Raw genomic sequence first — 14,597 nt, forward strand, 5'->3', positions numbered from 1 at the left:
TGTGGTTGCTGGGGATTGAACTCAGAACCTCTGGAAGAGCAGTCGGTGCTCTTAACCGCTGAGCCATCCCTCCAGTCCCCTGAGCAACCATTTTTAACTCTGACCAGTATTTGTTATCTTTTTGGTTTTGTTTCTTTGTGTAACAGCCCTGGCTGTCCTGGAACTCACTCTAGACGGAACTCACTCTAGACCAGGCTGGCCTCGAACTCAGAGATTGCCTCCAAGGCGTGCCCCACCACCACCTGATTCTTTTCTTTCCTTTTCTTTCTTAACTACTTAAAATGTTTTAAAGATTTTCCTTTATGAGAAGTGTTTGCCTGGATGTATGCATGTGCACCACATGAGTGCCTGCTGCAGATGTCTGTGGGTGTCCTGGAAGTGGAGTAAAGAAGGTAGTTCACAGCTGTGCTGGGAACAGGTCCTCTGCAAGAGCATCAAGTGTTCTTCTCATAGAACCATCTCCACAGCCCCGTGCCTGTGGTGTCTCTCTCTCCTGACAGCCACTCTCATGAGGTAAGGTGACACCTTACTGGGTTTGATTTGCAGTTCCCAGGTGACCAATGGCAACAGGCATTTTCCTACCTGGCTTTGTCTTAAAGCTATATCTGTTTAGATGTATTGCTCAATTTTAATCAGGTTACTTACAAATCCTGGTTAAAACAACAAAAGTTGGTTGTTGTAGAAATTTTTAAGCCCAGTCTGGGGTTTCTACCCTGCCTTTGACCATTTAGTTTCCGGTTCAAAGACACTCAACTTCTGTTATTTACAATAAGCATTAAACAGGACAAGAGCTGGGCAGATATCTACCCTCTATGTTATTAAAAATCTATTTTTCTATCGATAACTCTGAGTTATTAATTACTGTGTTTCATCTGGGCTGCTCTTAACTCCAACTGACCAGCCTTCAAGGCCATGTTTTTTTGACTCCAAACTCATGGTGCCTTTTTCTTCTTCCTCTCCCTCTTCTCCCTGAGGTCCTCTCCTGATGCCCCCAGGCCCAGGAACCCTAAAACCTGCTTGTGTCTCTTCTCCATCTTTATTTACCAATCAGAAATAACTTGAAGGCAAGGTCACATACTGTCACTTGAGACTACATTCAGACTTTGTTGTCTCTGGGGCAACCAAGTCTTGGGGTCCCTCACTTAGCATTACAATACACAGCAAAAGACCAGATCTCAACAGTTGATGGTCATGGTGGTTTATGACTGTGATTGCAGCACTCCAAGTAATTTAGGCAGGACTACTATAACTTTAAGGCCAGCCTGGGTGATGGTGGAATACCTTGCCTCTCAGTCAGTATTGCATGACAGCACATGCTTTCATTCAGCAAAAGGAGGCTGATCTCTTAAGAGACAAACCAGGGCTACACAGAGGACCTATCTTTAAGAAAAATAATAAATGACCTTTTTCTGACTGACTTTCTGCAGAAGAGAGTCTACCCCATGGCTATGTATGTGCACCAATAAACACAGTCCCTTCTGCTAAGCGGGGCGGGTATATATATGGGGGTGGGGAACTGGAGAGGTGACTAAGCACCAAGCACTTAGCTTGCTCTTGCAGAGGACCTGGTTTCTGTTCGCAGCACCACACGGCTGTAACTCAGTTCCAGAAGTTTGGACACTCACCTGCTTTCTTGGGTATGGACATACTGCACAGACATAGATGTTTGCAGAACACCCAACACATAAAAAGCAAATTTGCACACGCCTTTAATCCCAGTACTTGAGAGACAAAGAACAGGCAGATCTCTGTGGATTCAAGGGCAGCCTAGTCTACTTAGCAGGTGTGTGTTCAGCAAAGGCTACATAATGAGACCCTGTCTCATAAGCAAGATAAAAAGAAATAATAAAAATAAACCTTGCCAGGCCGTGGTGGTGACGCACGTCTTTAATCCCAGCACTTGGGAGGCAGAGGCTGGTGGATTTGAGTTCCAGGCCAGCCTGGTCTACAAAGTGAGTTTCATGACAGCCAGAGCTACACAGAGAAACCCTGTCCAGATGAAACATAGGAAGTAATAACTCAGAGTTATCGATAGAAAAATAGATTTTAATAACATAGAGGGTAGATATCTGCCCAGCTCTTGTCCTGTTTAATGCTTATTGTAAATAACAGAAGTTGAGTGTCTTTGAACCGGAAACTAAATGGTCAAAGGCAGGGTAGAAACCCCAGACTGGGCTTAAAAATTTCTACAACAACTAACTTTTGTTGTTTTAACCAGGATTTATAAGAAAAACCAAAAAAAACTAAAAAGAAAATACACCTTAAACTCAAAAAAATAAGCAAACCTGTTAGCTTTCATTTTTGCCACATCACACAGCCAGTCTCTTGTGGACTTTTGAAGGACCAACCTTCTCTTAAGTGCTTTTAGTCATGGAAATTAGTTTGGCAGTTTCACTTTGAAGATCTCAACCTTTTATAATTTGGGGGTTTTAGACTTTAAAGATTTTGCTCTTTTGTGGTTTGTTTTTTTTTTTTTTTTAAAGATTTTTTATTATATGTAAGTATACTGTAGCTGTCTTCAGACACTCCAGAAGAGGGCGCCAGATCTCATTGCGGATGGTTGTGAGCCACCATGTGGTTGCTGGGATTTGAACTCTGGACCTTCGGAAGAGCAGTCGGGTGCTCTTACCCACTGAGCCATCTCACCAGCCCTTGTTTTTTTTTCAACCCTTCTGTATTGGGAAGAACTTTACCACTGAGTCTTAGCCCAGTCCTCCTGGGACTTCAGATATGGCAATGTATCTTTCAAAGTCATGCTTGACTGTTGCAAGCCGAGGTCTTCCTCACTCAGACTCCTCAGTGTGGGCAGGATGAAGATTTCAGCTCTGAAAATCTCTTTAAGGCCGACCCTGGAGCAAGGTGTAATGGTGCACAGCTCCTGGAACCCTCTACACTGTCTGTAGGCCCGGTACTTGGTATTCAAGGCTGGCCAAGGCTACAGTAGCAAGACCCGGGGTTTTTTGTTGTTTTGTTTTTCGAGACAGGTTTTCTCTGTGTAACCCTGGCTGTCCTGGAACTCATTCTGTAGACCAGGCTGGCCTCAAACTCAGAAATCCACCTGCCTCTGCCTCACAAGTGCTGGGATTAACCAAAGGCTTGTGCCACCACTCCCCAGCTTAAGAGCCTGGTTTTTTAAAGCCGTCTTTGAGACTGAGTAAGGACTGCTGGGCTGAGCATATCCATGAACTGCCCTCTACACAGGAAGCAGTCATGGCATCAGAGGTCCATAGCAGAGCTACACCAGCCCACAAAGAACGACAAGGACCTTTCTTGCCATCAAAGTGTTTTAATAGTTATAAAGTGTCTTAAAGTTTTCTACTGAAGTTAAGACCACAGTGCTTATTGCCGGTCAACAGGAGAACAACCAGAGCCAGAGATCCTGCTGGCTGCCCCTAGGGCTGGATTGATGTGTCCAGAGGTACACATCAGGAAATGATCCTCAGGGAAGGCCTTTCCTCCTCCAGGGCCCGAAGCTGGTTTTCCACCTCATTTGTCCAGTAAATGTCATACAGGCTGTACACAGGCAAGCAGGGAAAAGTTAGTTGAGGTGCCCACCTTCCTGACAACCCTCTGAGCCCCGGCAGCCCCAGTACATCCACTTACACGAGCTGCTGAAGGGTGCAGCTGGGCTGTTTGAGGCTCTCCAGCAGTTGCAGGACACCTGGGCCCCCCATGCAGTTGTTACTGAGGTCCAGTTCCCTCAGGCTGCGGTTGACCAGCAGGACATTGGCAAGGCTGCTGCAACCATTATTTGTCACATCACAGTCTCCCAGCCTGGGTGGAAAGGGCAGAGCTGTTCCCCACATCTGAGATTTAGCATGAAGGCAGCCCCTCCATACTTCATGCTTCCCTCAGGTGGATAAAATAGAACTCTAGCTTCCCCTGAGAGGGAACGGTGCACAGCCTCAGAGGGCATATCCATGTCTCTTAGCACCAGGAGCCTGGCTAGGTCAAAAGCCTGTGCACCAAGGCCAAACTACATCAGGGTGCACATAGAAAGTGACACGGTAGTCAAGTTTCCAGACTGAGGGAGATTGGGATACAGGCCAAAGGAATAAGTGAGCAGGTCTAGTACCCATACCAATCAGAGGGAACCCGAGGTACTAGGGAGCATGAGGTACATGTAGGCCAGGAGACAAGAAGCTGCTATGGATTGATTGGCTCCCTGAGGTATACCTGGAATTTGCAGAACCCCATCTGTAGGTGAATATAGCAGGCCCCAAGCCTCATAGGAGAGAACCCACACTCCTGTCATCAAGACTTGCAGAGCATCCCACAACAAGGATGCTATTTCTTGGACAGGAGAGACTCCAGGCTGTTAGCCCCGTGGTGTCCCATCCAGAATGACAAAGTCAGGATGTGCTGCCACAGAAGGGTAAATGGTAAAGGACAAAACATTAAGAGTGACATGATGCTCTAAAAACTTTAAAAAATGAGAGGAGGGATTGGATTGTCCTCCCTTAAAACCCAAGGACTGACTCCTGGACTTTGCAGAGAGAAAGGACAAGCAAGCACATTAATAAAAAAGAAAAAAGTGCCGGGCGTGGTGGTGCACGCCTTTAATCCCAGCGCTCAGGAGGCAAGAGACAGGTGGATTTCTGAGTTCGAGGCCAGCCTGGTCTGCAAAGTGAGTTCCAGGACAGCCAGAGCTATACAGAGAAACCTGTCTCGAAAAACCAAAAAATAATTGCCCAGGCCAAGACCCACATAAAGACAAATCAATAGCCCAAAGCACAATGGGTAGAAAATCTCAGGGCTGCTCAAGAGGGCTGGGCTTGGGCTGGAGAGATGGCTCAGTGGGTAAGAGCACCCGACTGCTCTTCCGAAGGTCCAGAGTTCAAATCCCAGCAACCACATGGTGGCTCACAACCATCCGTAACGAGATCTGGCTACCTCTTCTGGAGTGTCTGAAGATAGCTATAGTGAACTTACATATAATAAATAAATCTTTAAAAAAAAAAAAGTTTTTTTAAAAAAAAAAAGAAGGCTGGGCTTACTTGCCGCCAAATCCAACAACCTGAATTCCATGCCTGGAACCCCACGGTAGAAAGACAATTGCAAATTATCTTCTGACTTCCACATGGTGTATACACACGTGGGGGCAAATACACATGTGAACAAAAATCTGCCAAAGAGCCAGGTGTGGTGGCGCAGGCCTTTGAATCCCAGCACTTGGGAGGCAGATGCAGGCAGATCTCTGGGCTCAAGGCCAACCTGGTCTACAAAAGCTAGTCCAGGACAGCCAGGGCTCTGTTATACCAAGAAACCCTATCTTGGGAAACCAAAAAGGAAAGAAAGAAAAACTGCCCTCCCCCTCCCCCCCCCCAAAAAAAAAGGCAGACACATGGGGCATGTGGGACAGCAGACATCTCCCTGAACCAGAAAGAAATGGGGGAAATGGTACCCTAGGTTCTACATCTGGCTCACTGACAGGATACACAGAGAACTAGAAACCCATCTAATACAGAACACTTGCTCAGAAGCTAGAGCGGGACTAAGGAAATGAGTTGGAGGCCAGCCTGTTCACACTAGGGCTACACAGACCCCATCAAGGGGGAAGGGAACCCCAGGACATCCTGGGGCTTCTCCCAGGAGGTGGCCAGAACACGGAGCTCTGCATACCTCTGCAGCCTACTCACCAAAGCTCTCGCAGCACCGTATCTGGCTGGCTCAGGGCCTTGCAAAGCTCCCGGACTCCCTCGTCTCCCAGTGGGTTGCTGCTCATTTGCAGCTCCAGCAGAGAGCGGTTTTTGGTCAGCACGGAGCAGAAGTAGGGACAGGAGGCAGCTGTGAGGCTGCAGGTCTTTATCCTGTGGGAACAGAAAGGCTGGAACCAGTTCTTCCCAGGAGCCCTTCCCTTCCCTTCCCCGCAGCATCTGCTTATCTGTACCTCAATCTAATGCTGTCCTCTTCCAGGGTACACCAGCATCTCCCAAACCTCACTCTACTCTAGGCTTTCTGTCTTTGCTGTCCTAGATATGCCTTAGCCCCACTCAGGCTCTCACCACAGTGACTCTAGCTGACAGCCAGGCTCTAATAGGCTCTCACACAGCAGCCGGGCACCCTCATCCTTCAGCTCATTGGAAGCAAGGCTGAGTTCCTTCAGGCTCTGCTTGGCACTGAGGACACGGCACAGGTCCTTGCAGCCCTCTGCAGTGATATCACATTCCCAGAGCCTGTGGGATAACAACATTATTCAAGAATGTCCCTCACTCCACCATGTCTTCCATCCCTATGAAAAGAGACGGGGAACCAACTCACCACAGAGTCCTGATCTTACAGCTGGAAAGCAGCAGTCCTGGGCACAGTGCTGCAATGCCTGCATTACCTAGCTTGTTGCTGCTCAAGTCCAGTTCCTGCAGCGAAGCTTTGGAGGCCACGACATTGCACAGATCCTTGCAGTTGGCTGCTGTGATACCACAGTTCTCCAGCCTGGAGACATAGGACACGGTAAGAGAAGAACTGGTGCCTGGCCAGACCCCTTAGCCTCTGTGGCCTAGTACATACTTGAGTGACTCCAGTTGACAGGCAGAGTCCTTCAGGCCCTGGCACAGAATACGGACACCAGGTTCGTGGAGGTCATTGTTGCTCAATACTAGCTCCTTAAAGTCAGCTTTCACCCTGAGCACTGAAGCCAGGGGCTCGCAGCTGGTAGCTGTGAGGTTACAGTATTCCAACCTGGGGGCAGGCAGGGGTCTCAGGCACATCAAAAGGATTAAGGATAGGTCTAGAAGTGCAGTATCAGGGAGACATAGGGGTGCTGGAATCTTATTTCCCAGTTGCTTCCTTAGACCTTATCTGGTTATTCAGGCACAGTGAATACCTAGAGCTGCCAGGCTCATAAGGACACTAGCATGGCTCAGGGAAAACCATCACTGAAAAGAGCCCTACCAACATGAGCGAGGTTCTCCCAGACCCAACAGATAAACACATTCCCGTTGGAGAAGTGTCTTCAGCTCATGTGGGATCACACTGTACAGAGTCTAGCCAGACTCCACCAGCATCAGCTCCTAATCTCAGGCTAGGGCAGCTACCAGCCCTTAGCAGAGGGGAGGCCCTTAAGTCTTAGGAATCCCCTCCAAAGTTCTCATCTACTGTGCTGATGTGAAGCTTACTGGCGGCCAGCTGAGCTCTGGGTCATGGGCTGCAAAGAGCCCAGGGACCCGGACAAGGTATACACTCACTGAAGCTTCTCAAGACGGCACTGGGGGTCCTGAAGTCCTTCACAGAGCAGCTTCAGGCCTGCATCCCCCATAGGGTTATCATTGAGATGTAGCTCACGCAGGGTAGACAAAGAGCGCAGCATGCCAGGCAGGATCCCACAGCCAGCCTCCGTCAAGCCGCAGTTCTGAAGGCTGAAGCACATGCCGCCAGCAGCGGCCGTGAACAGATTCCTATCACATCTTGCAGGGTTAGGGTACTGCTTTTCCTCTTGATGGGCCTCCAGACCAAAGGAGGCCAGTATGGCTCAGCCAGACTTTTACTAGGGACTGAGACCTGGAACAATGCCATAATGTAGCCTGTCCCAGCACTGCGCAATTGACTGGTGTCCTGGCTAAAGCTGCGGTGCCTATCACCACAAGCTGTCCACACCTCCACAACCTCTCAGTGGCTTTTGACATCACAGCTGCCTGTCTGTCCAAGTTCTGCCCTGGATAGGCTGGGCTGAGCCCCTGGGCTTACCTCAGCTTCTGGATCTTACACGTGGGATTCTGCAGGCCCTGGAGCACCAGACCCACACCGCCATCACCCAGTTCATTGGTGCGAAGGCTGAGCTCTGTCAGGGCAGGGTTGGCTTGGACTGCTGAGCTGATGTCTTTGCACCGCACTTCAGTGAGGCCACAGTCATCCAGCCTGCAAACAGTACTCCTGTGTCAGCACGGCGCTGGCCTCAGACCCGACCGTCAGTCTCACAAAACAGCTGCTATGACCCATCCAGAGCCGAGGAATTCAAATACGGGTTATAACTACAATGCTTAAACTTGAAACAGGCTCCAAGTCAGCCTGGGCTACATTATGGAAGAAAGCTGTCTCAGAAAAGCAAGAGCTGGAATTGCCTGCCTAGCTTGTACAAAGCTCCAGCACTGCGAGGTGGGGTGGGCAGGGTAGGAGAGGATGTTGACAGTATGCAGAGGAACTCAGACCTGGTCAGAGCTGCAGCAGCATGAGTACATAATGAATCATAGCAATGGATGACTCATCACAGCCACATGGGGCCACCGTTCACCCAGAACACCATGTGACTGACCACACCTAGAGTGTGTCCATATTCTCCAAAAAGCACATGACCACCTTGAAAATCCCTAACTAGCCAGGGTATCTAGACTCAAAACTCAGGTCACAAGAGGAAGTGGAACTCTGCCGAAGGATCTAATGAGATGATCAGTAAAGTCGTGGGATCCTAAGCGATCAGAATGGGGTAAAGTCACAGGGCAAGTCTGGGAATCTATATCTGCCTAGAATGCCAGGCAGCACGACAAAATGGGAGATGGTTATAAGAGGCTGATGGAGGGCTGAGGATGCCTGAATAACCCTCTGACTCTGCTACAAACCTAAAACTATCTCAGGAAAGATGAGGAAGAAGCAGGCATCTGTGTGCAGCCTGTAAACATAGGTCCCCAAGCACTGTAACAGACGAGGAAGGAGGGTGCAACTCCTTTTCTCAGCCAGAAGGAAAAGCTGAGTAATAAGGGTGGGAAATGCTGAATGCAAGGTGTCTACCACCTGCAGCTGCAGTCTCCCGACACGCCATGCCTGCCCGCCCTACCTGAGTCTCTGGTGGTTCACATATGCTTCTCATACATGGTACATGCATGCTGGGCAAGTTCTACTACCTTACCTACATGAGCTACAGAACTAGTAGTTATTTTTAAACTTGTATATCTCAGACTAACTTCAAGCTATGTACCAAGGTCAGAAAATGATCTTAGGCTTCTGATTCTCCTGCATCCACCTTCCCAATACTGGGATTATAGGCTTGTGCCACCATGCTCGGTTTATACTGTGTTGGAAATCAATTGCCCAATTCCATGCCAGTAAGAGCTATAGAGTGAGACCTTGTCTAAAAACAAATGTACAAAAATGTTGAAAAACTCGAGAATAACATCTCATGAAGATTATGCAGAACATCTTCATGCCCATGAATAGAGAAAGTACTATTGGAACACACCAAGCCCATCAGGTGGCCCCAAGCTACAAGAACCACCCACCTCCACAACAGAGTACTGCCCTCCCAGCCAGACCCAACTGTCCCCAAGGTTGCTCCTACCTGACCACTTCATATTGCTGGATCAGAGGAAGGAGCTCTGTCCACCGGGCATCACTCAGCTGCTCACACTGGATGTCAAGACTCATGGTGGGTGCACAGTGCAGTCTGGGCAAAAGAAGAAGGAAGAGGACTCTTAAGAAAATTGCTTATCTCGACAGGCTAGCATTTGTAAGAAGATGAGTCCAAGTCAAGAGAGTTGTTTTTTTTTTTTTTTTTTTTTTTTTTTTTTTTTCAGTAGGGGCCCAGCCTCTCCCCAGCAAGTCTGTCCACACATTGAGTCTCCGGAAATAAGTTATCAGGGAGAAGCTAACTACATGGTACCACTAAGAGGAGCAGAACCCAAGAGCCTAGGACTATGCGACACAGTCACCCCCTAGGCTCTGAAGGAACCCAGTCACCTAGCACCTCTTTCCTGCTGCAGACAGCACCAGGATACCAGCTCTGGCCTGGAAACCTGCTTATTTGTGGGAGCCTGGCTATGGTCGGCTTACTGCTCCTTCAGCCTGCTTCTTACTCTGAGAACAAGTTGGTCCAGCACTGTACTCTGCTGTTGCCAAGCCCTATACAAAGTCAAAGGCCAGGGAGCATGAAGCCTGGGCACAAGCAACCACCTAAGGGCAGGAAGGCACAGGACTCTAGGGGGAAAGGACAGTATTCAGAGGCAGTCACTATAGCTTTTGCTTCTGTGACTTCCTTCTGAGTCTAGGGACTCAGGCCAGGACCAACTTCTCACAATCCTCAGCCAGCTCAGGCCCAGCCTGCAAAGGATCCAGGCAGTGTATCACACTAGGAAAGCTGGGACAAACAGGTTACAGGCTCTGACAGAACCTGAAGAAGCATGACAGGCACTGGCTGTGGAAGGATGTATCTGAGGCCTGGAGACAAATACCCATGTTTCCATATTCCTGAGCAACTATCTGTCAAGCAAACTAGCCTGGACAGCATGTGGGTATCCTGGAAGGCTTGAGAGAAGAGATCAGTGCTGTGCTGCTAGCACAGAAGGGAGAGGGGTACTAGGTTCTGTTTAAGAGAAACAGAAGTCACTTCAGTTACCAAAACTGGCAAACAGCTCTGTGTGAAGTTACAGTGCCTGGCACAACACGGCCTTACTAACTTACTTACTCCCTTCCCAGGGCTAGGAGGATACCCCCTTAATGCTAACCAGGAGCACTTTACGCATATTGACACAAGGGCTAGTGATAGGGAAAACTGAGGCAACGGCATAGATAACTCACTGTGGACATACAGCCAGGGCATGGAGAAACCAGTTAGCCCCACCCACAACTCCCCAGTGAGTAAAACCAGCACTGCCTGGATCAGATGTGTCATCCAAAGCAAGTCATCACTAGGGCACTGCCACTGGGGTGGGGTAGCTACAGTACTTCTAGTCACAGGTGCAACCCAGACCTGCTCTCTTCTGCACTACAGACTACAGGGTCCTAGAGTATCTACCTTTGGGGAAAGCACAGGGCTGAACTTTATGGGAGGCAGGGTGCCAGCCAGTCCTGACATCATCTGAGGTCAGGGGCAAGGGATGTGAAAGAACCCAGGCAGATGGTTCTTCTCCCACACTCCTCCCCCTGTTTGGCCTTGGGACCAGGCCCTCGGAGTGCACAAAAGTGACCAGGCAGGAAGTCCCACTAGCCCGGCTTAGAAGCATGATTCAGGCCTCTGCTTTGATGTGATTGGATATTGCTAGCTAGCTGCTCCTAGCTGTTGGGTTAATCCTAGTATCGGAAGACACCCTCTTTGGGCCTTAAAGTGAGCGAACAGGTCGCTGGCGACGGAGCTATGAGGTCAGCCTTCAAGCACGGAGCAAGGCTCCTCTGAGGCACAAATGTGTCACCCTAAGAAAGGAACAGGCCTCAGAAGCTCGCCGGGCCCGTGATCCCGCCCCCGCCTAATTTTTTGATCCCTCAAACCTTCTGGTCCAGCCGCTCTGCCACGTATTAAGAGGGCCAGGAAGGGACCCGAAAAAAACTCTCAAAGGCAGCCGGGCGCCCCGGAACATGGCCCTTGCTCACCTGGTGCCGCTGCTAGAGGTCCCAGACGATCCGTTTTCTTCCGCCCAGGGCGGGGCCTAGAGACTTTCGCCGCTTCTCTTTCTCTGGCCCCAACTAGCCTTTCACTTTGCCTACTGGAGACCGCCCACTAGGTCTGTCCCTCCCACATGCAGGCTGCACTTTGGGAGCAGAACTTGACAAACCTGAGTCACTTCTTTGGGCCTAAAAATATGTAAAATGATCCACAGCTGCCACGAAATGGGTGTGTCTGTGATGAGAGCTTCTGGTATGAACACACCCATCTCTCCTACAGGCCGACAAGGTTTTCATGGCTAGAACAGTGCTCATTCAGAACATCCTTTCTCCCCGGGGATGCGGCTTGGGATGTTGAGAGCCTCTGATGCTTGTCTTTTTTTTTTTTTTTTTTTTTTACACATAAGCACACTGTAGCTGTCTTCAGACACTCCAGAAGAGGGCGCCAGATCTCGTTACGGATGGTTGTGAGCCACCATGTGGTTGCTGGGATTTGAACTCTGGACCTTCGGAAGAGCAGTCGGGTGCTCTTACCCACTGAGCCATCTCACCAGCCCTGATGCTTGTCTTAAATATCCTTTATATATGAATGCTTCATCTGCATATATATCTGTGCATTGTGCCCAGGAAGGCCAGAAGAGGGTATCAGATTCTTGGGAAATGGCCACCATTCAGGTGTTGGGAACTACACCTGGGTGCTCTGGAAGAGCAGTGTCGGTGCTCTTAACTGCTAAGCCATCCCTCCAGCCCATGTTTAAACTTTGTGACATACTCCCAAGTTATAGGATTTGCTTTTGGTTTCTGTATTTTTGAAATAAGGTCTTGATGTGTAGCCCAGGAGGGCCTTGGGCATGCAGATTTACTTCCTGAGTGCTGGGATTCTAGCACTGTGGAAAAAGTCAGCATTGAGAGTTTGTCACTCAGGAGCCCTGCTCTCTTGCACAAATGGCCATACACACCATTGTCAAGGAACTGGCATCCATCCACCTAAATGTTTGTTAAACACTTGCCATATGCCAGATGCTGTTCTGAGTCCCTCTGGGAACTTTAATAATATAAGTAAAGGAGAGTCTAGCAGGCCAGCATAGGAAATCAGGAATTGTGTTCCCTAAAAGCCCTGGGGCAGGGAGCCCTGAAGGGAGAAAAGGAGGTAAAGAGACAGGCAAGAATATAGGCTGGAACTCAGCTTCATAAACCCTGCGCAGTGGCCACAACAGACAGAGCTTAATCTTCATCGCTGCAGAGCCATCCTCATAGAACCAATACCAACAACTGGCCTGTGAAGTTGGGGATCAGTTCTTTGGGGAAAGATAAAGCCTGCCCAATTGGAAGGAAAACTTTAGCCAGCCAGCCTTTATTTGTTGCTAACATGAAGGAGAATTCCTGAAAAGACGCTGTATCTACAGAGACTGACTGATTAGCGTTTCAGTGCTGTGGAGAAATTGGGCTGGTACAGCTCCAGAGGCTGTTTTATCCTGGGCTAGTTCTACCCCTCTAGAACAGCTCTTCCTTGCCTGCCTACCTGTGTTGCAACTAATATCTTGTGATCAGGCTGGCCTACAACTCACAGAGATGTGGCTTCCTCTTCCCCCTGACTGCTGGTAGGAAAGGCAAGTGTCACCACACCCAGCTTCCTTTTGGAATCCTTTAGCAGACCAGTAGCTCCCACTAATCAAAAGCTAAGAATGTCATAGTTGGCATCTTGGACCTACAGAGAAGCTTCCTTCCTCCGTTGTACCAATCTCTCTGAGGTACCCATCACTGTACTTAAACTTGCCTTGTTTACTAGTTTCTTCTGTAAAACTACAAGACGTCATGAAACTACCTCCATGGGAACATAGAATCTGGAGTAACCTAAATCTGTGTTCTCAGGCCATGGTCACTAACAATGATTCCAGAATAAACTATCTCTTATTCCTTTGAAGGTGAGAGCTGTAGCTTTTTTTTTCATGGATACTGAGTACCCACAGACAAATGGCAGGGGCTACCAACTTAGGATCCTGGGTTCAGGCAAGCCATGTGGCTGGCAGGTACATTGAGTTTCTAGCACCATACCAGGACCTCAGAACAAACTAAAGACAAGCACCTGTCTTCCTTTCTACCAGCATGAAAATGAGCGTTTCTACAGAGACCACGCCCAGTGAGGAAGGGTGAGCAGTGAAGGGGGCAAGGGCCCCTGGGTGCTGAGTTTGCACAAACTTTACTGGAAGCTGTATGGGAAAACTAATGTGGGTGGGTGGGTCCCAGTATAGTCCTGAGGATCCTCTTAGGAAGCGGCAGAGATACCGGGTGAAAAGGGCAAAGAAATGTTTATCTTTTGGAGGCTCCGAAAGGATCCTCCTACAGACACTTGACTTTTAATTTCTCTCCTGAACTGTGAAGAGACAGCAGATATGAAACTGGCAATTTTTTTCACAACTGTTACAATGGGGGGGTTATTTTTTTGTTTTATTTTGGGGTTCTTTCTTTCTTTCAAGACAGGGTCTCACTATGTAGCTATGGCTGTCCTGGAACTCACAATGACTGGCCTCAAACTTAAAGAGATCAACCTGCCTCTGCCTCCTGAGTGCTAGGACTAAAGGCGTGCGCCACTATCTATCCATGGCTGTCACAGTTCTTTTTTTTTTTTTTTTTTTTTTTTTTTAAGCTGTGGTCTTGCAGCAGGCCATGGGCTGCCTTTAATCCTAGCACTCTACTCCAGAGGCCCAGACAGGTGGATCTTTGTGAGTTCAAGGACAGCATGGGTTACATAGTGAGAACAAAAACAAACAAAAAGATATGGCCTTGCTATGTAGTCCAGGCTCACCTTGAACCCAGTACATAATCAAGGCCGGTCTCATCCTCCTCAGCACTAAGCCACTGCTACCATGCACAACCTACTTTAGCTGTGTACAACCACAGTGGCCCAACCTTTCCCTCACTAGCACTTCATCAAGAAGGATAAAGGTGAGTTCAAAACCAGTTAGTGCTACATAGTGAGTTTCAGGCTAGGCTGGGCTACAAAGTGAAATTGTGTCTTTTTTGGGGGGTGTAGTTCGAGACAGGGTTTCTCTGTATAGCCCTGGCTGTCCTGGAACTCACTATGTAGACCAGGCTAGCCTCCCTCCCAAGTGCTGGGATTAAAAGTATGCACCAGGGCTGGTGAGATGGCTCAGTGGGTAAGAGCACCCGACTGCTCTTCCGAAGGTCCAGAGTTCTAATCCCAGCAACCACATGGTGGCTCACAACCATCCGTAACGAGATCTGGCGCCCTCTTCTGGAGTGTCTGAAGACAGCTACAGTGTACTTACATG

General features: G+C 48.8%; 1 protein-coding gene across 3 annotated transcripts in view; it reads right to left on the reverse strand.

The window, feature by feature from the left end:
• Positions 1-3,266: 3,266 nt before the first annotated feature.
• Rnh1 (ribonuclease/angiogenin inhibitor 1) overlaps positions 3,267-14,597 on the reverse strand; it is a 12,742-nt gene continuing 1,411 nt past the window's right edge. Inside the window, exons 1-10 of one of the 3 annotated variants that reach the window (XM_021168419.2) lie at positions 11,293-11,544; positions 9,269-9,373; positions 7,684-7,854; positions 7,185-7,355; positions 6,508-6,678; positions 6,262-6,432; positions 6,006-6,176; positions 5,640-5,810; positions 3,604-3,774; positions 3,267-3,513 (exon numbers count right to left, since the gene is read on the reverse strand). In XM_021168419.2, the coding sequence (XP_021024078.1) occupies positions 3,426-3,513; positions 3,604-3,774; positions 5,640-5,810; positions 6,006-6,176; positions 6,262-6,432; positions 6,508-6,678; positions 7,185-7,355; positions 7,684-7,854; positions 9,269-9,354 (1,371 nt within the window). In that variant the 5' untranslated portion in view covers positions 9,355-9,373; positions 11,293-11,544 and the 3' untranslated portion in view covers positions 3,267-3,425. Of the gene's footprint in view, positions 3,514-3,603; positions 3,775-5,639; positions 5,811-6,005; positions 6,177-6,261; positions 6,433-6,507; positions 6,679-7,184; positions 7,356-7,683; positions 7,855-9,268; positions 9,374-11,190; positions 11,545-14,597 lie in introns of those variants that run through there. The other 2 variants (XM_021168418.2, XM_021168417.2) reach the window with 2 other exon arrangements.

Source organism: Mus caroli, chromosome 7 (genome assembly GCF_900094665.2).
Source record: "Mus caroli chromosome 7, CAROLI_EIJ_v1.1, whole genome shotgun sequence".
NCBI classification, from domain to species: Eukaryota; Metazoa; Chordata; class Mammalia; order Rodentia; family Muridae; genus Mus; species Mus caroli.